Below are 27010 nucleotides of genomic sequence, written 5' to 3' on the forward strand. Positions count from 1 at the left end.
TCAACGGACACATCTGTAATAGACGAGACCCAAGCGAAATGACTTCAAGTGAAATTGAGCTCCCCGGTGAAGTGAAGACTGACGCCGCGACCGCACTCATGGCATCGCTCCATTTGATGCCCTCACCGGTCCCCAACCCGGAGATAAAATACACCAAGGTTTGTGAAGAAACTTGAAAGTTTAAAAATATATATATATTTCTCTTTGTGTTATTAACATATGTCGTTTCTTTAAATACTTGTGCATTTCACAGTTCTATTGTCAATATAATGTGAAGTAGTTATTTGAGTGCGCATCGATGCGCCTAAATGCTAAACTAAGCAAGGAACGCCAGAAAGAATTTGTTTAAACGGTCTGTTTTTGGACCGACTTCCACTTTTTTGTTTTAAGTTTGCTTTCGGTTTGTTTGACAAGCTCACATAACGTTCCCGTTACAATCTGTAAGTTAAACAGTTGGATTTCAATATTTATCTTTGCTATTTTTTTTTAAACTTTTTTTTTAATTCAAAAGTTTATATAAAGCAATATTTGATATTGTCACTTTAAGTAAATACAGAAGGCATTTTGAAATGTTTTTTTTAGATGACAATCCGCACAATTAATTGCATGAATAAAGTGCCTATAGGCTACATAATTCTTCAAAAGTGCGCACTGGCTAAAAATGTTTTATCGCTCATATACCATTGCTGAGTAGAACAATTAGCGGAATGCAGATGTAGCTATGCGGGCATTTATGTGTGTTTTTCATTTGAACCTCAATGGCTCCACATTTAGCAGAGGTAAGCAATCATTTGAGCAACTTGTATAACATGTTATACAATTTTAAACGGTGCATGTTATGCAATGCTGTTATCATTTTTTCTCCATGCTGTCACAAAGCCATCGATAATATTCCGCCCATTATCAAGGTTCCATACTGATAGTAGGCCAAATAGTTTCTTCTTTTCTGTTATATTTACCACTTGGTGTCATAAATATGTTTAGAAGTCGTAAAGCACCCATATTGATTTTTACATTTAGGCTACTCTCAGTTGGACAACAATATTGAGGTGGAGGCCGAGCCAGACTGAAACTGGGTATCATATTATTCCACAACTTTACTGTTCTATAGGCCTACCCAGTGAGAAGTGCGCAAATCAGTGATTCCGGGTAGCAATCTCCCCACATTGACAACGTAAAGTTTTAACCAGTTGGCGTTTCAGAAGTCTGAACCTTAAGACCAGATACAGCTTCAAATTTCATTCATGGCGCAATGTATAATCCCTTGGCATTTGAAGTCATATTTCTGTTCCTTATATTAAACTATGCGATTTTTGTTTCAAAACCTGCAAAAGCAGAACGATTCACCCTGGACCTCGATTGTTTTACTGTTTTACAAGAGAGGTTTTAGCACTCTATAAAAGCTTGCAGTAAACGTAGCTAATTGGAAGCTGATTTTTATTGTGATTGATTTATCACTCATGTAATTAGGTATGCAGATCTCTCGTAGTTTTCATTTTCATTTTAATTTCAGTAAACTTTAACGAACTCTGTATAACTTGCTGGATAAAATGCTACACATGCATTATAAAGTCTTGTAGAACTCTTTCCGATATGCATATTTTTTGTATGAAGCAAATCCAGTCATTGATTTAAGTTGGCTAATTCTTCGGTTTCTTTTTGAAAGGTCACCTGTGCAACTGCAGACCCTGTTGAAAATACCACTTTTTTTCTGGCTATATCATCAACATTCATTCATTGTATTTTGTATGAGCATACTATAGCTTTATTTTTGCTGTTGATTGATTGCCCTATTAATATGTATCCATATATATCCATAGTTATTACGTATTTATTAGAGATATTTTTCTCTCTCTTAATGGTCTTCTGCTGCTGTAGCCCTTTCAAGGTTGGATTTCTTGTGTGTTCAGAGATGCTCTTCTGCATACCACCGTTGTAACACGTGTTTATTCTCTGTAAAGTCTAGAGACTGTTGTGCATGAAAATCAGAGAGATCAGCTGTTTCTGAGATACTTAAACTACCCTGTATGGTGCCAACTGTCATTCCACACTTAAAGTCCCTTAGATCATATTTCGTCCCCATTCTGATGTTTGGTCTGAACAACAACTGAACCTCTTGGCCACGTACGTCTGCATGCTTTTATGCATTGCATTGCTGCCACAGGATTTGGCGGATTTATATTTGCATTAATTTACATTGCTGGTGTACAGGTCTACCCAATAAAGTGGGCACTGACTATATATACTTTATACAGTATATGATTACTGCCTTCAGTCTGCTTGTCATTGGTTCCATCAGCCTATGAAACATCTCATCTTCCATTTCATGATGATCTGTTGATGTTATGTGATGTTTGGCCTTCTCTCTCTTCAACTGCTCCCATAGATGTTCTGTTGGGTTCAGTTCTCAGATGGGGTACTGTCCTCAGACTTTCTGTATAAATATTGTGTGTGCATGTGTGTGAATGCATGTGTGTGCGCAAGTATATGTGCACATGTGTGCACATGTGCATTCGTGTGTGTGTGTGTGTGTGTGTGACTCATTGCATTAAAAAAGCAAAAAGCAAAAAAAAAGTGCTATGTATTTTAATGGAAAGCTGTTTCCAGGACAGTGCAAAGTACAAAGTTGCATTATTTTCCCATTATATTTAAAAAATAATCTATTCCCATATTACTACTAAGGTTCATTGGACACTAAGAACTTTGCCTTCGTGTGACTGTCTTTCAAGGGTTATTTGCAGTTCAAGAGCATTTATCTCATGGCTACAGGACTAAAGGGCATTTCAGTGAAGGAAAGCTTGAGTACAGTGCAGCAGAATACATATTGGGCAACCACTGCTTGTAGGCATTTATTTCATTGCTGAGGGACTAAAGGACACAGCATACAGATGTCTTGTCATCAAAGATTTAACAGGGAATCTAAGGAAAAATAACGTTTTGAATGTTTGTTATGTGCACTTTTCTGTGCTTTTCTGTGTACATTTCCCCATTTTTAAGCCCAGTATGTTCCCATTGTGCTTAAATGTTTTTATTTTTTGGGTGTCTGCTATGTTAGGGAGGACAGGACTTGGTGAATTAACCCCCAGGAATTTAGGCAATCTTCTCACAGTGGGGGGTGCAAGGTGGAGTGGGGGGGGGGGGGGGGGGGTTGATTTATTGGCAGCTCGAGTAGCCCTGATGTTGGCTCCTGCTCTTCTTCTGTGGTGCCCAGAAGAGGTAACAGGAACAGCAGGTAGTGTGGTAAAGCAGAACTCGCTTGCAGGAAGGCATGGTCACACACATGTTCACAAGCCGCCCAATTGATCCCTTCCATCGGGAGGCAGTTAAAGGGATCAATATGAGTTACAGAATTCATGTGCTTTTCTTCCCCTTTCCAGTGGAAAGCTTGCTGGTTGATGAATGTATTGATTTCTGAGACCCGCTCTTACACTATTTAAAAAAAAAAAAAAACTTAAAGTTAATGTCCATCCTGCATCCTGTACAAAACTTGTCTTATCAAGTTCACCTAACATTTTAAAGCAGCACGGACACTATCTTTTTGAAACAAGTTGAAACAAGAAGTGTATTATTGCCATGTTGGATGAACATTGTGTGAATGAATGAGCTTTTGTATAGCTAAAGATGCAGCATGTCTTTTGCATCTGAATTTTCATATAAAATCAGGAATGCCTGATGAGGCAATTGGTTATTGTATCTTGTTCAATATAGTCTGGGGTTATTGCTTAGCATAGAGTTAGAGAAGCAGAGGGTTGTGAAACAGGGGTGTTAAAAGTGTGAACACTGCTGTCTCCTGTTTCCCCTGGTCCCCATTCTCCTGTGACTTATCCAGCAGAGCTGCTCACTCCACAGTTTCCAACATGTAAAATCTCTCTGTTTAAAGCCCCTGAGTCCTTAGCTCCATTCAATTACCGTAGCCCGGGGAAGAGATGATCTGTTTTTGTGTGGGATACCTTCCTGGTCTACTCTTTTTGGGCTGCCTGAAGGACAGAGGGGGTCCTTTGTTGTCTACCCCCTGCCCCCTCCCCTCCATCTGTTTGTCTAAATGCTGTTTGGGGAGAGCTCAAACCACTGAACCTGGAATGAAAACATTGTGTTTGACTGGTCACAGGAGAGGCTGGGCGAGAGCTGTAGACCATCCCCGGCTGGGAGCCGCGTCCGCAGGGCCGATACCCCCACGGACGAGGCCGTAAATTACCCAGCGCCCAGAGCTGTTTACTGATAGTTTACACTTTCCCCCCAAAGAACAGAGAGAAAAGGATGCCGTTTGTTTGTTTGGGGTTTAATTCCTCATATGTTTATAGGTCAATAATACTGGCACAGGTTGCCACTGTCTTGGGGTCTAAGTGAGCCTGGTCTCTGGACAGGACAGTTACTGGCAATGTTTGGTGATTATGTCATTAAGAATACATCTGTCCCTATTAACCAGAGGGGTTGGGTTTGTGTTTCAAGAGTGGAGGCAACGGGAGTTTGGGTGCATTGTGCTTTCGACTAAGTGTTTGACTCACAAAATGGTGTCTCATAATTACTTTAATCAATGATATGTGTGCCCTTGGTAGTCATGACCTGGCGCCTGTCTCTGTCGTCCACAGAGCTTCCTCCTGTTAACATTGAACGCTAAACAACATGGCACCGCTGATGTTCACTGCATGATGAAGTCATCCTAGCCTGCGATTTTGGAAGGAGTTATCGGTTGTAAACTGAAAAGGGTTTAATTTTCAACTGTGGTATGTGAAGATTGGTGTGGGAGAGGGGACACCAGTGAACACCAGTCCCAACCTTTCCAATAGTCACCTGCTATCTAGAAAATATGTGTGTGTCCATTCATCTCACTTCATCCAACTTTTTTGTACCAGTTTCCCTTTCTTGAATAATTTATAATTTAGGACCAATTCGAAGAAGCCTGTCAGCTACTGTGAATTCGCTTAGTGCGTTATAAGAGATAAGTTCATGGAGGTTAAGCAAATGTGAAATGTGATGTCAACAACTAATTTTGTACCAGTTTCCCTTTTTTAAATAACTTCATATTTAGGACCAATTAGAAGGCTGTTGATTACTGTGAATTTTGTTAGTGAGTTATAACAGATATGTTCGTGGAGGTTGAGCAGATTGGGAAAAAGTGCTATCAATCCACCACTGATTGAGATAGTACAGGGGGAGCAGTCCCGAGGGTTTGGTGCCATCCACCGGGGTGTAAAATATGGCCCTCCTCAGCTGTGTGGGTCACTGGCCCTGCCATGCGAAAGCCTGACCTGCCATGATCTGGAGTTCTTCACTTCAAACCCCAGGGCTCTCACTGCAGCTAGATCAAACAGAGCCCAAGGTGCAGAACACTGTGAGCTAGGTGATTTATCACACCCTGTTTGAAGAGAGAGAGAGAGAAAGAGCCAGAGAGAAAGAGGGAAGGAAAGAGTAGGACAGAGAAGAGAGAAGATGGAGAGGAATACATTTGAAAATTCCACTCTATTTTTCTCTCTCTCTCTCCACCTCTCTCTCTCTCTCTCTCTCTCTCTCTCTCTCTCCACCTCTCTACCTCTCTCTCTCTCTCCACCTCTCTCTCTCTCTCTCCACCTCTCTCTCTGTCTCTCTCTCTCATACATATGCACACACACGCACACACAAGACTGCCTCCATAAATCCGATAATCTCCCGGTATCTTCCTGAAAAGGAATCCTTGCAGTGAGTCTTTTGGTGGGGGCTCTTTCGCTCCAGAGATCCCCTAATTACCCAAACAAATTAACCTGCTAATCCTCTCGTTTTAGTGACAATAACACACTGGGACCTGGGACGGTGTTTGTGCTACTTCCTGTTGTAGGTGGGGGGTGGGGGGCAGCCACCTCATCATGTCAAGCTGTGTGGGGGGTAAAGCAGAGGGCCCCACCTAGGGATTCTCACCAGTGACAAACAGTTCAGCAGTCTGTCAGCATTTCTGGGCTGCCTGATTGAGCAATGAAAACAATGTGTTTCCCTCCTCCTGCTCTGCCTTTACCTCTGTGTGTCGGCTGCTTGTGGAGGCTCCCATATCTCAGCCTTCTGCTTTCTTGGAAATAACAGTTGCAGCATGCTCTCCAGTATGCTATTTTAGTATACTCATTAATATTGGCTATAAAGATCCCAGAGCTTTACAGATCTGTCTCTGTTTTTTGTTTTGTTCATGAAAATAGCTGGAACGGAGTGTTGTAGGGTTGTGTTTGTAAGAATTCTGGTAACTTGTCCATGTTTGGCTGGGAAAGACCAAGCTCCTTCTCCTTCAGTTGTAAAGTGCATCTGCTGTGTTATCGCGGGAACCGTTAGGATGTGTTGCTTAGCGACTGTATGTTGTCTTACATCTTTTTAAAAACATAAGGGACAAGGGACAATGTCATCTGTCTCAGGACACAGATGCGAGGCCGGCATAGCAGTGTTTCCACCCCCTAGTCCTGATGGAATGTTGCATATTCATAACTTCTTCTAACTCAAGTTTTATTGAGCTGACTGCATACTAGTTTTAGTCCTCCTATTATGTTCAGATTGTATGACTGGCTTTACATTTGGGGTCAAATTGAGCCCAACAATTCATATAAACACAAAAATATTGTAATGGAAACATTTTCACACGTTGTGCCTTGCCTTATTGTCTCACAAATGACTTGCCTTTTAACCATAAATATGAAAAATCTGTGAGAACCATCTCATTTTAGAGCCTTAGGAACAATAAGTGAAAGTTGGGCACCTGTATGGGAAAGTGCCACCAGAATCACTCACAATGAAATCTGAGAAAAAAATGTAAAAGATTGTATGTTTTCATACAGTATTTCATACAGTTACAGGGGGTCAAAATAACACTGCCCAACACATTTGTATGCCAAGTTGGTACAGGACTTTGCATAGCATTATGTTTGTTGTATTTTTGCTATTTAATCCCACCAAATTAGTAAATTAGAAAAATCTGTATTGATATAAAAAAAGGGGTTTTAACTGGTTTTCCAGTCAAACAGTGAATGGGGTCAAATTGACCTCAAACATAATAGGAGGGTTAAATCACCCCGTTGTCTTTAAGGAAAATTTAATTAAATTGACGCTTTTAAAATCCTTATTAGCTACTGATCCAAGGGGCGAAAATGAACATAAATAAATTGACCAAACACCAACTATAACCAGTGTGTACTAGGTTAATAAAACATATCAAATGGAAAGTTTAGTTGTAATAAACCCCAGGATACAGTAAACTCCACAGGATTAGTGCTTGGGTAATGCTACCACAACATCCTTGGAAAGGAGGGAGAAGTTAAGCAAGGTGCTCTGGCCTTGCCTAAAGGTTCTCTTGGGTCCAGTGCATTGTGGGAAAAACAGGCACTGGCCCATTTCTCCAATCGCCACTCGCCTGTTGCAATAATAATTATCCTGAAATGAGCCCAGGAGTGCAGTGGAAGACAGGTTTCAGAGATCGGAAAGAATATGAAACTTCCTGTGCAGATGTGGGTCCAAGTGCCCAGTGTGAATTCTTGGCTGCCCTTTTTATACATGCGTATATGTTATTTATTTATTTATTTTTTTTAATGTTCGCATGCCCCCAAAGAAATTGATGTGAAATGAGTGCCATTAAGTGTTTGTTAACCTGTGTGTCAGTCATGAGGAGGCCCTTGGCGACAGAGCAGATGTTTTGCTCACTGTGGTGAGTGCTTTGGCATCTCCTACCCCTATCTCTCCGTCTCTGTGCAGTTGTAAGGCCCCTCTGATGGGAGAGGAATGGCAGATGAAAAATCTCTGTGAATGGCAAAGTGAATAGGTGGAACTTGGGGAACATTCTGCTTATTTTTTTAGATTTTATCTTGTGGGACAAAATGTTATTTTTCCTTTTCCTGTGTCTTCTTGGGGAAAACATTTACATGTGAGGCCTATTCGTTAACATGTGAGGCCTATTCGTTAAGGGTTTTTTTTGCTGTAGCCTACATTCCTCTCATTCCTGGCAATAGGCACAGTTTACAAAAGACTGATCTCATAAATGTATTTGTTAAACATGAATACTTTCAGTATTAATTGGACACTGCAGAACCAAGTTTCTAGTTTCTGGTTGTCATGGCGTTTAAGCCGAAAGACTTATCATACCTTATCATGTCCAGATCCCCTGAGTTCTAACGTCTATATTGAGGAGGATCGGATGCCGTGACTGCACAAGGAATACTTTCTCAGCCAACTTCTGTAATACCGAGCGACCTCTGTGTTTACAAAACAGCAGGAAGTCGTGCAGCTGTGAGCATTTTTGGCGTAAACTGAAATAGATCAGTTGCATTTTCGGCAAACGATTTTGGAGCTTTGTATCTGACCTGTATCTGCCAAGAATAAAGTTTGATTGGGGTTCCGGAGCTGTAAGAATCATTGTCAGACATGTCATTGATGATCTTCAGGTACACTTTAAACCGAATGCTTTGAAGTTTGCAAAAGAGTCCAGGCATATAGTGGTTTAAAGATAAATTCCAATTGGGTAGCTGACAAGTTGTATAAAATTATGATTTATACAACTGAGCAGTTAGTTGACTATTAGATAATTTCTCCTCAGGTAGGCTATGGGAAAACGATGAAGATGTTGGGATGATTTTAGAGAGGAGATGGGGAGGGGGGTGGGGCGGGCTGTTGGCCTTTTTCGAGGTTCTGCACTTTTGCACTTCTAGTTTCTTGGTCCTGTTTTTATAAGGTAAAAAATCATTTTAGAAAACATTGAGAGTTGATTTACTGTGCAGCCTTGTCGCCTTAATCAACTCTCTCAATGGGACTAAAGAAAAAAAGTTAATAGCCCTTTCAGCGGACTGGAGGGCAGACAAAGCCGAGGCTGATGGTTGTCCTTTTCTGGCCATGATTTAGATGGGAGTTCAGTTCGTAGATCTCCCTGCATTACGGCCTCTTGTTTGGCGGTGCTGTCTGAGCGGGGCAGCATGGAGCAGAAACCTAGCTACACGGACCGCATTCTTCTCTCAGACTGTCGACCTGGCAGGGGGCTCCCCTGATTTAAGGCGTTCCACTACAGTGGCCCCTATAAATTTAAAAACTAATTCTGTGCTCTATAGGGCTTTCTGTTTTTGTAGCGGGTCTTCAGTTGTTGTAGTCACTGACACTTTTATGAAGTGCCCTTAATGAGAGTCAGATTAAAGGCGGCTTGGAGCAGAGCGCCTGAGAAAAGTGAGCTCGACAGACTGATCGAGAGAGGGTCCGTAACGGACCGCGTCCGTTGTCCGTGGGGAAGCGAGCAACTAACGCAGATTAATTGGAGTGGAATCTGTCTTTGTGTGGTATGAATGTCCACAGAGTGGTACCGCCTGGTACAGGACACCTAATACTTTCACATGCGAATTATTTATGCGTAAGGTTTTCCTTGTAAAGCGGCCAATTCGAGGAGAGGGGAGTGGGTAGGATGGCAGGGGTGAGCCTTGAATCATTTCCAAATGAAGTTGTATTTTATACCTGCTTTCAAGAAAATGCCCTACAGTTTATTGCCAATTAAGTTGTGGTTAAGTCTGAGTTTATGTTCGTCAATATGTGGAAGAGTTACAGAGGTTTAGACAAAAGGAACACGCGAAGCCACATTCGGTGCGTCTGTACCCTCTGCGCTTATAATTATGGAAAGAACTCACATAGATTCGGGAAATAGCTTAGCTTGGTGTTGTGTCGCCCATTTGTCTACCGTCTTTAAATTCATCAGCTGCCATCGAAATATTTTATTATATGTAGCTATTATGCCACCTTCTTTATTTAATTTGAAATGCAATGCGCCCGTTAAACAGGCTGCTTTACACGACTACACGTGTTTTAAAAGAGCTGTGATATTGTAGAACGTGTGTGACAGAGGAAGGTGGAGGGGGAGTCTGATAAGAATTCTATCCCTGTCCCCCACCTCTTTGTCTCGCTGGTGGTGGAAAGGCTCCCCCGAGATTTTACCCGGACAGCCAGGCATGAGGCATATCAGCCCAGATTCGCACAACACTGGTGTCTCTTGTGCGCGGGGAGCACACCTTTAATCAACCTGGGCTTGGAGCGGGAAGAAATGCGGTCAATTAACACTGTCCCCTGAGTGGGGACATCAAATTATCTGCTCTTTTATCAAATAAAACGCTCCGAAATTACCACGATTCAGTCAAGAATGTTGGTTTAGACTCATTGCAGGGGTGTATAGGGACCTCTTAAATACAGTGGGCTATCTTTGCCAAACTGGCTAGGAGGAAAAGCGTATGATCATGAGAAGAAGTTTTAAATTTATATAAGTGAGCAATTTATTGAAAACTGAGCAACGGAACAGTTTCTGATTCATGAGTTCTGTGTGAGCGAATGACATTAGAATTCATATGTTGCATGTTACATGATGCTACTTAATTTTTTATTTCTTATATCGTCATAGTAATTATGTACAAAATCTTTTTTCTTGATATAGCAAGCATTTTTAAGCCGGAGGGGGAGCGGGATAATTTTGACTATTGGAGTGAAGGAAATCATGGCCTTTCAGACAACATTTAAAAAATACAGAATCGTGCTCTCAATTCTGTTTCACCCCTGGGCCCGTCCAGCTTTTTCGTCCGCGCTCACCGAGTTGTTGATATTTCCATAATGAAGGGCGCTGAGAGAAGTAAAAAAATAAAAAATAAACCCTGCAATTTAGCATTTTAATACACACAAGGATAGTGTCTGGGCTATCAGTGTTCTTTTTTCATGATTGATGTTCTGAAGAATGAAAAAGCAAATTGTACTTTTTACAAAAATTGTTTTAAAAAATATATATTATTTAATCTTTTTTACTTTTCACAGAGCTCAGTTTTGCTCTGTGGTGTGCATGTCTCCTTAACATTTTGGGTGGGCCATTTTAGAGGTGTTGCAAAAGTCTGATATGCTTATCTGTTTAGGTTGAGTTTTTTTAAAAGCTGACAAAGCAAGACGCAATTTCAAAGCAGCCCTGCATTGGATTGTTTATTGAAATGTACCTGAACAATATCTGTTCATTATGAATGACTTTGTGCTGATATTCCCCTTCCGTGAAAACACCTCCTCATATTGTACTGAAAACTTTATCTCTTTTCATTGTAGATCTTCATTAACAATGAGTGGCAGAACTCTGTGAGTGGAAAGACCTTCTCAGTTCACAATCCGTCCACTGGGGAGAAGATCTGTGATGTTCAGGAAGCAGATAAGGTAAGGTTTAAAGGGAGAAGATTCCAGACAGGTGATGTAGTGGCCATTGGAGTGGAACTGGGGTCTGTTCCACAAAGCAGGATTACAGAGTTAGCCGGATAGGTGCACTGAGTAAGACCCAGATGCTGCCCTAATATGGAACATGAACTGAGATAAAAAAAGAGCTGTTCCATGTTGTGCAGTTATCCAGCTAACTCAGCAATCCTGCTTTGTGGAACAGCCTGGTTTTTATTTTGATGCACTGCACTGGCAGGTTGTCAATGATGAAGTTACATATTCTGAATTTCAGTAAATTGAGTAAATTGTTGACCTGTAAGAAGAAATGCTACATAGAATTCTGCCATTCTGCAGGGGACCTTTTCAAACTCTACCTTAGTCCTCCCTCCTGATTTCCCCTGCCCCTCCTTTCTGATATCCCTATCCCCCCCCACAAAAAAAAAAACAGCATTTCATGTGTATTTTGCTAGTTCTGGATGTGATGCTTTGACTTATGGTAGAACCTATGCACTTGTAAATCGCTTTGGATTAAAAGCGTCTGCCAAATGACAAAAATGTAAATGTAAAATGTAATTTATACTATATAATAACTTGGTCTTTACATGGGTATCTGCTACGCAATTCAATAATATAAAATAATTTGGATGGCTTTCATCATTTTCTCAGGTGCTATCTTAAAAAGAAAGACACACGGAAGGTTTACCACATACCCGAGTCTTGCACATCTGTCCATCTGTCCGAGGGGGTGCCAGGCAGGAAATCGTGGAAAACACGTGTTAGATTCCACGGCATTCCAATGAGGAATGCAAAACTTTTTTCCACAGTTTTCTGCCTGGCACTTGCTCGTCGGCTGATGTCCAATTATAAATGAACAAATGGCCAAGTAGTAGTAAGGAAAACAAGAAGACAAGTTTAGTCTAATGCGGCCAGGCAGGCAGGAGCGGGCAGCTCCTTGGAAAACCCTGGCACGGAAAATCTGCACAGTTTGGTGGAAGCTGAAGATGCTCCAAAAGGATCGAGGTTTAACCTGAAAAAGACACCTGTTAAAAGAATAGCTCCTTCACTGCAAAAACTATTGTATTGAGACTTAAAGTCTTATTTATTTAACTTTTTTGGTTAATAAGATGCAAATATTGCCAATGAGGAAAGACTTAATTTCAAGATTTGCCGAAGATTTCACTTGTCAAGCAAACATTAACCGAAAACAACCTAGTATTTTCTACCTGAGAGAAAAAAAAGAAAATCATTACAATACTAAAAACACTTGTTAACACAGTCATTTTTATGCAGTGTTCTAACTCCCTTTCCCCCATCTCAACCCTTCTCCCGCGGCTCCCTCTCCGCCCCATCTCAACCCTTCTCCCTCCCTCCCTCCCCGCGCCAACCCTTCTCCCTCCCTCCCTCCCCGCGCCAACCCTTCTCCCTCCCTCCCTCCCTCCCTCCGCCCCGCAGGCGGATGTTGACAAGGCCGTGCAGGCGGCCCGGCTGGCCTTCTCGCTGGGCTCAGTGTGGCGGCGGACGGACGCCTCCGAGCGGGGGAGGCTGCTGTTCAAACTGGCCGACCTGGTGGAGCGGGACTGTGCCTACCTCTCAGTGAGTACCCCCCCCCCCCCCCAAACTCACTCCAACTGACAGTATTCCTCACAGATTTGCTTACCATGTATAACAATAGCTTGCCAGGACATGTAGTCGAGGCAGGAGGGGTTTTTTTTGGGCCAGGCTTGATACAGTTCGAGATGCTGTCTAGCTTTTAGGTAAACTAATCATCAGGTACACTTTAGTGGTAGGAACAGGCAAGCATTGCTAGGCTCAATGGCCTGTTGTCGTCCTTATGTCATGTTATGCTAACTTCTTTGTTCAAGTCTCAACAACAAGTCCATACATCTACCTACCATATAGCATTGAGATTTATTCAGAGTTAAAAAAAAAGGTGTTATACCATAATGTAAAGCTGGCAATTGAAGACAGTTTTATGACAAGGGCCAGAGTGAAGCTATTTGAAATAATGGCCACCGTTATTGCTGGAAACTTTAAGTTTAATGATTGTGGGCTGGTACTGATATAGTAATAACTGCTGTAATAACTCCTCTGATAGAAATGTCAGTAGAAGATTGCATCATGGTCGATACTGTATGAAGCACTTGCCAACTCCTTTATTTCTACTTCAAATTATTTAAATATTTTGAACATTATATAGAAAACCATATTTTTCCATCTATAATTACAACTGACATTAGGATGGATTGCAGTCATAATGGAATTGCAGTATGTCTGGATCCAGGATCCAGGTGGTTGCGATGGTACTTGATAAAACCCTAATCCCCCACTCAGGAGGATTTGGTTCAAGGGCATATATCTTGCAGGGATCAGATTTCCTCCTGGGTAGGACATAAACCAACTGTTGCTTCAGCAACATAAAATTAGACATGTCAGAGTATGCAGGGATCCAGATGTTTCTGATAACTTAGAGTAGGCCTATCAGTCATCCCCTGAGTAATCCAGGCCTGTCATGTAGTTATTGCATCCCCCCAAACTAATTTCCACACCTTTTCTCTCAGACGTTGGAATGCCTGGACAGTGGGAAACCTTTCCTTACGACCTTCTACGTGGACCTGCAGGGAACCATAAAGACGCTTCGATACTTTGCCGGCTGGGCGGACAAGCTGCACGGATTAACCATTCCGATGGGTACGTCCGATATGACAGGGGTCAGGCTCTTCCACTCTGGGGAAAAAAGAAGCTGGAGTGGGGTGGGCTAATGGCTTCCTTGCAGAGCTGGGACTCTGTGATGGAGAGGAGGGACTGTTGAGAAAGTATGGAGACTCTTGCTGTCATGCTGGTTTGTCAGTTGTTGTTTTGTGGTAACTGCGTGGAAATAGGGACTCTAAAACTTAAACTTTGTATCTGTTATCCTCATTTGCCATCTAGTCTATACAGGGAAAGCCGGATATGGACTTAATAGATGTAATGCATACGAAAATCATTTGAAATGTAGAAAGCAGGGTTATGAAAGGAGGGTTCTCCCCACAGCATGGAAAGGGAGATGGTTAAGTTGCTAACAACAAGGAACCTGTTAGCTAGCTGACTATCTCGTTGAGCGTCTAGTTGGTTGAATATATGAGGACAATCTTTAAAATGCCTGGGATTTCAAATTCCCATGAGGGTGTGAGTCTATGGTAGGGCTGGAAAGAGTGGGTAGAGCTGTAAAGGTGTTGTGGGTGGGGCAGTTGGGGAAGAATGGGTGTAACTGTGGAGGAGAATAGTGGGGGTGGGCGTTTCAGAGTGAACGGTGGTATGGAGAAGAGCTGTTGTCAGGGCAGAGGTGCTCGGAAAGTAAACAGACGCAGTCCCCAACCGGTTATAAATCTGAGTGCTAATGGCCATCCTCCTGTCGAGACTGCCACCAGCGGAGCACAGTGACTGGGCCGGTGGGGGGGGGGGGGGGCTGTTCTGGCTAATTTAGCCGTTTGAAAGGGACGCAGTGGGGAGCCCGAGGGCTGAAGATACTCGGCTCTGATGTCACAAAGCGGCCGTTAACGGGGGTTTTTGGGGGTTGGGGGTGGGGGGTGAAGCGGGAGGGGCAGGCACTCAGGGGCCCACATGAGGGCCAGATGGAGTCTGGTGGGCATCTGGTGCTCCCTGTCTCTCCTCTCACATTCCAGAGCAATCTTTTAAATTCATTTTCAGTTTCGGCCTGTAGTTACCAGCATATTTACTACCCATAGCTACTACCTATACCCACAGTTAGTTACTACCCATAGCCAGCAATGTAAAAACAACTTTTTTGGAAGCCAAACTGAGATTTTCCTAGATGGCCCTGTGCCCTGTTTGTAGTGAAGGTGGTCCAAAGAGAAGCACACAGCTCTGTTGGGGTTTCTTGGCTCATCATGGCTCTTAATGGGAAATCTGCCAGCTGATTTAGTTTCCTGGGCTTTGTTTGAATCCGTTCCTCGTCTGTAACTGTACAAATAAACAATGGCAGGTGGGTCTGGTAAGGATATGAAGATGGTGGGGATGTTCTTATCTGGCCACCAGGGTAGATGTCCTGGAGTGGCTCTGTTTGATCAGCTGAGACCTGCGTGATCTTGCTGTTCTGCCACTCCCGATCGCACAAAAGGAATAATAATAAAAAAATGTTTTCACTCTCATTTATGTTCTCTGAATATCCTGAAAGAAAGTGTTTATTTGTCATCAGCTTCAACTTTTTTTTTCTTTTTTTTTGAGTGAAAAAAAAATAAATCTGGATTGTCTTTTCAGAGGGACTGCGTATATTTAACAATTGTTTCCCTATTAAAAACGTTGGGGAAAATGTGTTTGAGCAGACAGTATCAAATAGTGTTTATGTTGATGTTTCTTTGAGAGAAAAAGTGCCATAGATGAGTGTTCTTCTCTTGACTCTAGCGCATTTTCTTTTCATATGCTGCCAAACCCAACTGGACCACTGAATAATAATAATTCTGTGATCACTCTCTCTCCGCCTTTTGCTGCAGATGGAGATTATTTTACATTCACCAGGAACGAGCCCATTGGCGTGTGTGGACAGATCATACCGGTAAGTGTCTGTTTATTTTCTATCCAAATCAATTATATCAGAATAAAGAATTCACTTTAAAAACAGTAAATTTCTCTCCAGCAAGGAAAGTGGGGAGTGGATGTGAGATTGGGAGGTGGGGTGTGGGTGTGTGTGTGGGGGGGTGTTGTTTGGAGGGATTGGAGGTTGGTGGTCTATGGTCTATGGTGGGACATTGATGATCTGGGATTGAGAACAGAGCCAAACCTTTGTTGAAACACATTGAACAGGTTCCTGGAATGCCCTGACAGGCTTATCAGTCAGTGTATATTTGGATAAAGATGCTCGTAGTCTGTGCAAGTAGATTTTGTTTGGTGTGTGTGCTGTTTAGGGCCACAATGTGAAAGCTGACCTTCAACACTCTAACTATAAGAGGACCTTTGTAATGTCAGGAATGAGGAATCAGTGGCATGTAGTAGGGATTGTCAAATCTGAACCCCCATCAAATCCAGCTCTGGTTTTCTTTTATGTTGGGTAATTAACTGAACAGTTTGTTCTATTGATTGGCCAGACTGGCGTCACACCGGACTCCCAGGTAAAGGGAGAGTGGGATAGCAGCCCTTGAAGATCATGATTTGATGATCCCTGGCATGTAGTGTGCACCAGGAGTGTACACCAAGAGGAGTTTTTTAAACGGCAGCCTATGGCCTAGTGGCTAAGGTGCTTGACTGGGACCTGGAAGGTTGGTGGTTCAAGCCCCAGTGTCGCCACAATAAAAACAGTGCAGCTGTTGACCCCCTGAGCAAGGCCCTTAACCCCACATTGCTCCCGGGGGGGATTGGCCCCTGCTCAGTCTAATCAACTGCTAGTCACTTTGGATGAAAGTGTTGGCGAAATAACTCTAATGTGATGTAACTGGAAAAAGGCATGTGAAGAATTAAGGGCGTGAGAAAGTGAATGAGAGAGGGTGTCTGTGAGGAAACAAAGGATAGTTAATGCCAGAAATGTGCCAACCGTGTCGCGCCCTCTCTGCCCCCTGTCCAGTGGAACTTCCCCCTGCTGATGACTGCGTGGAAGCTGGCCCCCGCTCTTTGCTGTGGGAACACCGTGGTCCTCAAACCGGCCGAGCAGACCCCCCTCACCTGCCTCTATATGGGGGCGCTCATCCAAGAGGTAACAGGCCGACTGCCTTACCTCCGCCACGCTCTCTTGCCCTCTGCAGCCTTTGGCCTTTTTGCGAGACACCACACATTTTCTCCCTCCTGGCTACTTTTTAAAGAAGGGCTGGGTCCCGGATTCTCTGATTCTCCCTTTCTCTGTCTGCGGTTTAGCTTGGCTCCGGAACCTTCTCTTGTGAAGCTTGTTTCCTCTCGTATTGTTTTGACAGGCCGGGTTTCCACCGGGAGTCGTCAATATTTTGCCAGGATTCGGTCCAACCGCAGGAGCGGCCATAGCCTCGCATATGGGCATAGACAAAGTGGCTTTCACAGGATCAACTGAGGTAATTTTTCTGAACAAAGATGCAGTTGGAAAATATGCACCCATGACACTGCAAAAAAACCCCAAAATAAGTCTTAACAACTGTATATCTGCCAATGAGGTGAGAAGGTTTGACTCATTTCAAGATTTGCCTGTGGGGTGAGAATTTCACCTTTCAGGCAAACAGTAACTTAACACTAGCTAATATTGTCTACTTGAGAGAAGAAGAAAAAAAAGATCTTATGTCTTATTACAAGACTAAAAACGCTTGTTAAGACAGCCATTTTGACAGTAGAAAGGACATTAAAAAGGTGCTCTAACCCATGCGGGCAGACCAGTTCTGAACCCAGAGGTCGCTGTGGCCCAGGACAGAGACATAAATGTTGTAAATTAATAAACAAATTTATATGAGCCATTAAGCCCTGTCATCATTCTTTAGTGCAGACTATAACAGTCTCTGCCTTTTGCCTAAACATACAGTAATGTTTACTGTAGCATTGATTTAGCAATGTGGTCTTCTGGCACAATTTTATATATCTGTGCTGCTGTTAGTTATCCCAATTATATGCACTGAACTGTGAGTTACTCTGGATTAGCGTAAATGCTACACTACTGCAGACTGCCCTACCTGTCTAGCCTTACAGAGGCCAGACGTCTGGACTCTCTCAATTATAGGGGAGACTCACCCTGTCTCCACCAAGCCCGGTCCCAAACACTGTGCTTCATGGCTGTTAGCATCCTCATTGCAAAACAGTCTTGCAATAAGACTTATTTTTTCTCTCAAGTAGAAAATATTTGCTTTTTTTTTGTTAATATTTGCTTAACAAGTGAAATGTTCTTATTTGTTCTTAAATCAGTTAATACATACATTTTTTTCTTATTCCATTGGCTAATCTTGAAATAAGTCAAACTGTCTTCATTGGCAATATTTGTGTCTTATTTAGCAGAAAAGTAAAAGAAATAAGATTTTGGGCCAGTTTCACAGACATAGATTGAACGAGACAAACATTGAATGAGTCTTGTATGGAGAATCTCCATTAAAAATCGAATTTAGCCTAGGATAACCCTTAATCTGTGACTGAAACGGGCTCAATATAAGACTAAAATATGTGTTCTTTTTTGTGCTGTGTGATGAGCACCTGAACTTCCCACTCTACCTGTTAGACACAGAGCTGTCTAGCTGACCCGGACATACCTGGGGCATTTTTTAACAGTCCTGAAAAGTTAATGTAAAACCATGAACAAGGGCAAACGAGGATAGAGGAAGAAGACTAGTGACGTTAGGGGTAAAATATTACTTCAGCCTCTAGAGTTACAGTCGAAAGGATAGCAAGCTGCAATTTACCTTTGCCTGATTCATAAACAGCTAATTTTACACAATATTTATTTTATGCAATTTGCAGGCCATCTCTGTCACTGGACCATGTTTAACTGACTGTGATTCATGTTAATGTGTGCCCCTCGTAAATCTCCTTTCTGCTGTCCTGAGTGTATGGTCTGTCTGTCTGGCAGCAGGACAAGTGTACGAGCTCTGGGAATGTGTTTATTCTTACTTTTGGACAGGCAGGGAGAAGGGGCACTGCAGGAGGGGCTGTTTGTGTGTGGTAATCTCCAAACTCCAACAGTGTTTCGTGCTCATAGACATAGCAGACTGCCATTACCCATCAGGGCAAAACAGACCGTGTAACCAAAGCAAAGTCAGCTCTATACAGGAGGCTTTTGAGTAAATAATGCAAGCAGTTACATGGCTTTCTTTTACAGCGTAAAGTTGTTGTTTTGCAGCATTGCTGCTGTGTCAAGTCATATGGTGTATGTCCGGGATCTTCAGAGCTGGCCTTTGAATCCAAATGCAGCTATGGTTTTCATTTCTGCCTGGCAATTAACTCAACAATACTGATTGCCACTGATTGGCTAGACTGGCTTAACACCCGATTCCTAGGTGAAGAGAGGGTGGAAAACCTGCAGTTCTCAGCCCTCAAGGACCGCGATTTCAGGAACGGGTGTATGTGAACAGACATAGAGGGATGGCAGAGACCATTAGCAATAGCCTGGTCCATTCATCACTTTTTACATTAGCAGCAAGCTCGAGGGCTTCTTCTTTCAATCAGAAGCCACGACACAAGCACAAGTTTCCTAAATAAAATCCGGCCTTTGTTTTTCTCTCTGTGACTGATGTTGTCCCTGTTTTCCTGTAATCTGGAGTCAATTAAGATGGAGCTGGGTAAACTTGCTGAAGAATTGTGTAAATACACAGACAGTGAGTCACATCGGCATTGGTGGTGAATGAAAGGGGAACAGGGAGGAGGGCGGCTCTGAGGTGCACAGGACGCATGCTGCAGTCTGAGGGCGGGTGTCCGATCGGGGAATCATCATGGTCAGACGCTCACGCCTCTGACTCTTCCTGCCGGCGGACAAAACGTCAGGTGGCCCGCAAGTGTTTTCTTAACTGCTAAATGAACACAGGCCCGTGATCTCAGCCTTAGTAACTGAACGCAAGCGAGGAGGAGGACCATCAAAGTGAGCTACGGGAGAGTTTGGCCGGGGGATGATTCACGCCAGACAAACGTTCGCAGTCCCAGCAGCTGTTCCGCCACTTGGCCCAGCGTTTTCAGTAGGCCACCCCGGTTAATTTCCTAAACGACATTAATCCTAAATCTGCTGCAGGTTATTGTCGAAGGCAGAAGTGTCAGGATGGCCTCAAAGTGACTTGCAAAGAGAGCAGCGTGACTCTTTCTACGGTGCTATGGGGGAGGGTCTTTGGTCTGATATTGAGTTAAAATCTTATTTCTTAACTTTTGTGCTAAATCCAACAAAAATATTACCAATGAGGTACAACGGTTTGACTCATTTCAATATGTGGCAATGGAATAAGAAAATTTGACTTCTCAAGCAAACATGAACTTAAAAGAAGCTAATATTTTCTGCTTGAGAGAAAATAAATAAGGTCCTGAACAAGACTTACGACGCTTGTTATTTTTTCAATGTACGCATCCATCCTCCCTTGGCTCAATATCTCCTGGGGAAATGAGCCAGGAAATATTTTATGTTGGCAATTATTTTATTTTATGTCCTCTGTAGACACAGGGTGTGCAAAACTTTTGTTTATGATTGTGAGAGTTGGTATTTGGTGGTCTCCCTGAGGAGCACATCTCATATGATGGTGAAAAAGTGGGACTCTAAGACTGACCGTGTGTCATCTGATATATAGGAGTGCTCAGGCAGACCTAGCTGAAGGGACTCAGCAGTGGTAGCTTTGTTCCTATTGATACTGTATTTACCAGACCTGGGTCAAATACGTCATTGTTCTGGATTTAAATAATTTTCTACGCTTTACTGAGCTTGTCTGGTGTGTTGGAACCTGTGAAATACTCTCAGAAAATGCAAACCCTGCCTTCTGGTCTTCTTGGTTAGGTCAATTAATCCAGGCTTGATCAGCTCGTTGTATTGGTCTCGGAAATCTCTGAAGTTATCCAGGGAGGAGGCATGGAAAAATGTGGAAATCAGAAGTGATGGAGAGGCTCGGACACGGATACAGACAGAGCAGGGCTTAAAAGGAAGTGAATTACAGAGCAGAACATGCCCCAGTGTACTCTGGGAAACATTCAGACATCTTTTTAAAATTTTCCCTGCTGACCACAGTCACAGCGACTCTTGACTCTTGACACAGCGAGGTAGAGCCCTCGCCATCAGCTTCTTGTTTCAGCTACTGTGTCTGTTTACGTTAGCTGTGACAGATCTTGATCACTTTAACACGTCTCCCCTCATTTTCACTTGTAAATCAAAGCAGCTACCCACACAATCTGTGGCCTTTGCTTCCTGTACTTGAGTAAACCACTGATACCTTTTCAGTTGTGAAATATCAGTCCATCAAACCCCCTTCCCCCAATCCTCCAAAAACAGCAAACAAACAGTTGTAATAGATATTCCGGATGTTTTGCGTTTGGCGCGCTCTGATTTTCGGAAGTCCTCCTTGTCTCTGTCCTGCCTGCATGCGTGTGCCTGACCTGCTAAGTCATTTAATGGCAGTAGCCCACTGATTTACTGATCTGGCTGCTGCAGCTCGCTCCAGGCCTACGTCTCTGTGAACGAGAACCCAAGTCCGCTTTTCCTTCCCAGATCGGGAAGCTGATCCAAGAAGCAGCTGGCAGAAGTAATCTAAAGAGGGTGACGCTGGAGCTCGGAGGGAAGAATCCCAACATCATTTTCGCAGACGCAGATTGTAAGTTTACGTACCCGGTTTTTATTAGTTCTTTGTCTTTTTCCCGTTAAAGCTAAGAGGTGGTCTTTACACACACGCATACAGGTGCTTTCAAAGCCTGCTTGCTCCTTGCTCTGCAACTGGTTTGCTTCAAAAGATAACTAGGGAGGGTTGATTAAAAAAGAAACTTGAGGAAATAATTTGGTAGACTGTAAAAAGGTTTATAAATCAATGTGGTAATGTTTATTGTGTGCTTGTTATGATATGCTATGACTGTTCATTTGGGACAGATGACAAATGAAATAAAAAAGTAAAATAGTAAATAGTGATTTGTCCCATATTAAAATATTTTTTTTCCCGAATTATATTTAAGTATACTTTTATATTTAAATATAATTTCTTACATATGAGGTCCAATGAGGAGGTATGAAACAAGTTAATAAAGCACGGTTATAGTTTCTCTTCAAATTCTTGTTTTTTTTAGATTTATGTCTTTCCATAACAATATTCACCTCAGACGGGCGCAGATGAAAGAGCTGATCTCCATGTGCTGGCTCCAGAGTTCCAGCTGGGATGATGAAAGTGAATGAAGGCGTAACGCAGAGATTTGCCAGTGTCAATAGAGCCTGTGCGTCTATGTTTCCAGCAGTCATACAAGCCGGTGAATTAATGGCTCTCGCCTAGGTACTAAGTGGCTTTCCAAATTGGGGAATCGGTGCTTTCAGATGCTTTCAGCAGCTGCAGGCCCGGCTCCCAGAGGCCCGTAAATTAGCGAAATGGAGCCTGCCCTGGCCGTAAGCATCAGGCGAGGTCCATAAATTACCAGGCCCCGTTAACCCCTCCCATGCCACTGGACTGGAGGGGCCTGGGTCTCGGATTTCGGATGTCAGCGGTATGAAGGGAATTTTTTTTAACAGGGCAGAGAAAATTGTGGTAATATCAATTGTACCGCAAGTAATATTGATCCCTGCACCCAGTTTTTTTTACTTGATTTGTGACAAATGGCTTTCACAAAAGTCCACAGGGAAAAATACATTTAGCTGCTCTGCTATGCGTGAAGCAACCCCTGTGGTTTTGTCCAGGTACTGTCTTTCCATATCCAGATGGAATGCTTCTTCTTTCATGTGAGGTGCATTTATGTGCATGGCAGTATGTTTGAAGATGTGTTAATGTCTCTCACGCACACTGCAAAAACCAAATCCAACAAGTATTTTATACTCATATTGAGACTTTATTTATTTTACTTTTTTGCTAAATAAGATGACAATATTGGGAAGACGCTTTCACTCATCTCAAGATTTGCCACTTGTCAAACAGAAATAAACTTAAATTCTTAATTCCCAAAGCAGTTAAGACAGACACGTTTTGAAATGTGTGCCAAATGACACTCCTGCAGTGCCTCCTGTCTGTGGGGCTTTGTAAGACAGGGAGTTAAAAAAGGAGGGAACACAGCTCCCGGGTGGTAAAATGGTGCGAGCCCTCATTTCTGCTCCTTTTCCCCTGTTTCTCCTCGCACCCTTCCTCCACCCCACAACCTCAGATTGAGATGCAGCGCCGGGTTTAATTAGCGTGGTTCAGCAGCCTTTCTTCCTCTCCCTCCTCTTCCTCAGTGAGTGTGGCGGTGGAGCAGGCGCACCACGGCGTCTTCTTCAACAGCGGCCAGTGCTGCACCTCCGGCTCCCGCATCTACGTGGAGGAGCCCGTCTACGAGGAGTTTGTGCGGCGGAGCGTGGAGAGGGCCAAGAGGAGGGTCTTAGGGAGCCCCTTCGACCCCACCACCGAGCAGGGCCCGCAGGTGAGGAGTGAGCAGGGCTGGGAGCGCAATGCAGATTGCATGTATTCATTTGACCCAGGTATGGGTGTAGTGTTGGCTTAGTGTGTGAATTAGCCCCTCTCTCTCTCTCTCCTCCTGATCCCAGATCAGTCAGGAGCAGCAGAGCCGTGTATGTATTAATTTTACCCAGGTCTGGGTTATGTGTTGGCTTGTGTGTAAATGAGCCCCCCCCTCTCTCTCCCTGATTCCAGATCAGTCAGGAGCAGCAGAGCCGTATTCTGGAGTACATCCAGATTGGGATCAGCGAGGGGGCCAGGCTGGAGTGTGGGGGCAAAGCCCTGGGCCTCAAGGGCTTCTTCATCGAACCCACCGTCTTCTCCAACGTCAGCGATGACATGCGCATCGCCAAGGAGGAGGTAAAATGGCAGCGCGGCTAAGCGGGAGAATCTGAGATGTTGAGCCAATGGGAAACTGCTTGTATGACTTGGTGTTGTGAACCTTATCTACACTGCAAAAAGAAAAAAATAACAAGTATTTTAGTGTTATATTGTATACTTAATATATTACTTATTTTTTGCTAAATAAGATGAAAAATATTGCCAATGAGGTAAGACTCATTTGATTCCTTTCAAGATTTGTCAGTGGATTAAGAACATCTCACCTGTCAAGCAAATCTCATCTCAATAGAAAGCATCTTTTGCAGTGCAGGACTTGCGCCTCAGTGACTTCCATTCATTCCGCCCAACAGCTGTGTGCAGTAACGCAGCTGGTCTACTATATATGCCCAACATGCACCAAGGACTGTGCCAGGGGCTTTCTGTGCCAGTTGTGGACTTTCTGGATTCCAGTTGTGGCTCCAGTTTTCTTACTTTTTTTTCTCACTGTGTTTACCTCCTGCAGATTTTTGGCCCCGTCCAGCAGATCATGAAGTTCAAAACCATAGAGGAAGTGATTGAAAGGGCCAACAACTCTGACTATGGGCTGACCGCTGGTGTGTTCACCAATGACCTCAACACAGCCTTGACCATGTCATCTGCCCTGCAGGCTGGCACTGTTTGGTGAGGACCTCTCAATCATTTGCACTGTCAGATCAGTTTAATGAATCCTTTTTACACAGATTTAAGGAAGTCAGTCTTTGGGGGTTTTGTTTCAATTGTTGGTCAACTGCCCGTTTTCCTGTGGCTTCCTCTAAAACAGTGGTCCCCAACCCTGTAGGTTTTCACTCCCACCCTAACGCAGTACACTTCATTCAACAGCTAGAGATGTCATTGAACAGCTAATGAGTAGAATCAGGTGTGCCAAATTAGGGTTGAAATGAAATCCAAGGAACAGGGTTGATCTCCAGGAACAGGGTTAGGGATTTTGCTACAGGATTTGGAGCACTAGAACCACACACATGGACATTCAAATTGGAGTGTTCTTTTTCTGAATGTAACCCCCCCTCCAAAAGCAGCTGTCAGTATTGCAGGAAGAAGTGAATGGGAGAATAATAGAGAAGAGAGGACCCATGGAGTGATAATGAATGCTCTGTGTGTTCCATAGGATAAACTGTTTCAACGCACTGAGCTGTCAGTGTCCTTTTGGAGGATTCAAAATGTCTGGAAATGGGCGAGAATTGTAAGTACCCCACTACTCCCCTGTCCCTGCTCACCCTCCACCCCCCCCCAATTCTGGCTCGGAGTCAGAGAGCGTGAATAGGAGCCAAGCAGCTAATACACTGGAACATGTTCCCCACAGCCGTGGAATAATCCAGAGAAAAGTTTGCAGCGGAAATCTCGTACTCTTCTTTACACTTGACTGCATGCAATGTTCCGTATCAAAACAAGGAGTGCCTATTGAATGCCTTGAAATGGCCTAAGATCGCTGAATCGCAAATCAGCACGCTCACACATACATACAAAAGCCTGTTAAACCACACACTTTAACTTCTTATGTAACATTGGTTTATCAGCACTATAATTAGATTTAGTTTTCATTTGTATGTATTTTGTTTATTTATTGTTTGGTTGGTCTTTTCTGTTGTCGGCGAGTTTGACATTTTGTTTTATCATTTTTATTTTTCCTACTTGTGTATCAGGCTTTAATATCTTTGTTGTAATGTGTCAATTCATGTGCCCAAATACAGATTTACAGAGATACATATAGTACATAGAACACACACATTGTACTGCCCACCAGTAATAATCTGCTCATTTCCAGTGGTGATTGTGAGGTTCTAGCAGTGATGTGACAGGAGCTGTGTCCCTGTGTGTGTTTTAGGGGCGAGTACGGCCTGAGAGAATACTCTGAGATGAAGACGGTGACTATGAAGCTGCAGCAGAAGAACTCTTAAAGAAGCGGACAACCATAGGGGGTCTCTACCTGCGGAGTACACCACTAACCGTTCGTCTCCACTAACTGTACTAAAGCACTGGGAGAGGTGATCTACTGACCAGTCCCCCCCTGCAGTGGAAACGCATGCGTGCGCACACACGTGCACGCACACACACACACACACACACACACACACATGCACACACACAGACTGCTGTCGTACCTCGCTCTGACCACCACATCGCCCCCTGCTGTTAACTTATTGTAATGCGCAGAGAGGGGGGTGGTGGAGGTTTTTTGTAAGCAATGCCCATCATCTAAAACCCCAAAGTCATTGCCTTAATTCATCCATCTGCCAATTAATTTTTGTTTTAGTTCCCAACTAAAACTACTGAAACTTCTTCTGAACGAAAACATTAGGAGGAAATAGAATTGACTGCTATGTTTTAATGTTTGTTTTAATTTGCTTGTGATTTTACTTATTTTTACTACTTAACGCTGTGTATCACCTTTTTCCAATGTTTTAAAAATAGTTTTGACCAATGTTAAAATAGAAAGCAAATGGTTAACCTAAAAATATCTTCCTTTACTATCTGCTGAAAGAGAAGTTGATCCATGTCATGCATAAATGATTCTGTGTTGGTGTTTGTTTGTTATCATGTTTATACAATTATGTACTATGAAAAAAAATAAGAACTAAGAAAATATAAGAATTACTATAGATTTTTTTTTCATTAAAACCTTTTTTCCAAAAAGAAACAAGGATTAATTGTGTTTCCTCATTCGCATCTGAGTTATCTCAGCCCTGACATTAGTGTTCATGAGATCACACAATTTACTGTTCTGTCTTGGAGGGAGATCTAAGAGACGGGGATAGCTGTGGCCGTTTCATATTTAACCATTGAAGAACACAACATCGCTCCCACTCTTGAAGAAGAAAGCCAAGCTGAATTTACTATCTCAGGGCTGCTAATTCAAACTTGTGAGGAGCAGGTTTAACTGTTACAGTTTGCTTCGTCATTTATTTCTGTTGAACTCCGGTTCCAGTGTATCTTTTGGTGCAGTTGTGCTTGGAAATCCCTGAAAGTACAGACAATTTAGATTTTCGCTTACATGGGGTCATGTATACCAGTTAATTTACATGGGTCATTTCTATGTGAAGAATAAAAACTGCAGAATTTTGCAATATTAACAAAAAGCCCTACTTGGATCACATATGTAATTGTTTGGAATTTTCTCAGCTTTACTGAGCTAGTTTGGTGCGTATTGGGACTGATTCAAAAAGTGCAAATCCTGCCTCTTGGTCTTCTTGGGTGGCTCGATTGCATGAGGCAAGATAAGCAGCTCACGAGGCGAGCTAAAGCAATTAAATCCAATGCAATAATGTACAGTACTTGACTCACTTAGTAAATGTGGCAGAAAGATAAAGTGGGCACACTGAAATATATTCCTCAACAAGCTGGACAAAATGGCGGCCTGCTTGTGTGGTTCATATGCCGGCGTGTACGTGACTGTGTATTAGGACACTATGAACAAGGAGGACTGGAGCAGATGTGTGCACCCTTCTCCAGAGCTCTCCCTTGGCAAT

General features: G+C 43.0%; 1 protein-coding gene across 1 annotated transcript; it reads left to right on the plus strand.

The window, feature by feature from the left end:
• On the plus strand, window positions 1-26184 carry aldh1a2 (aldehyde dehydrogenase 1 family, member A2). Its single transcript, XM_061244839.1, has 13 exons — window positions 1-158; window positions 11047-11151; window positions 12601-12741; window positions 13707-13836; window positions 15639-15700; window positions 16703-16831; window positions 17046-17159; window positions 21254-21356; window positions 22946-23130; window positions 23361-23525; window positions 24010-24167; window positions 24652-24726; window positions 25369-26184. Exons 1-13 carry the CDS (start codon window positions 39-41, stop codon window positions 25439-25441), a joined length of 1560 nt encoding a protein of 519 aa, XP_061100823.1. The 5' UTR covers window positions 1-38; the 3' UTR covers window positions 25442-26184.
• The last annotated feature ends 826 nt before the right edge of the window (window positions 26185-27010 follow it).

Source organism: Conger conger, chromosome 6 (assembly GCF_963514075.1).
Source record: "Conger conger chromosome 6, fConCon1.1, whole genome shotgun sequence".
Taxonomy (NCBI): domain Eukaryota; kingdom Metazoa; phylum Chordata; class Actinopteri; order Anguilliformes; family Congridae; genus Conger; species Conger conger.

Bases quoted from the DNA above. Each gene is read 5' to 3' on its own strand.
- aldh1a2 (XM_061244839.1), top strand. From the start codon at position 39: ATGACTTCAAGTGAAATTGAGCTCCCCGGTGAAGTGAAGACTGACGCC. The intron at 159-11,046 runs GTTTGTGAAGAA...TTTTCATTGTAG, and splicing joins CGGAGATAAAATACACCAAG to ATCTTCATTAACAATGAGTG. The intron at 17,160-21,253 runs GTAATTTTTCTG...TTTCCTTCCCAG, and splicing joins CTTTCACAGGATCAACTGAG to ATCGGGAAGCTGATCCAAGA.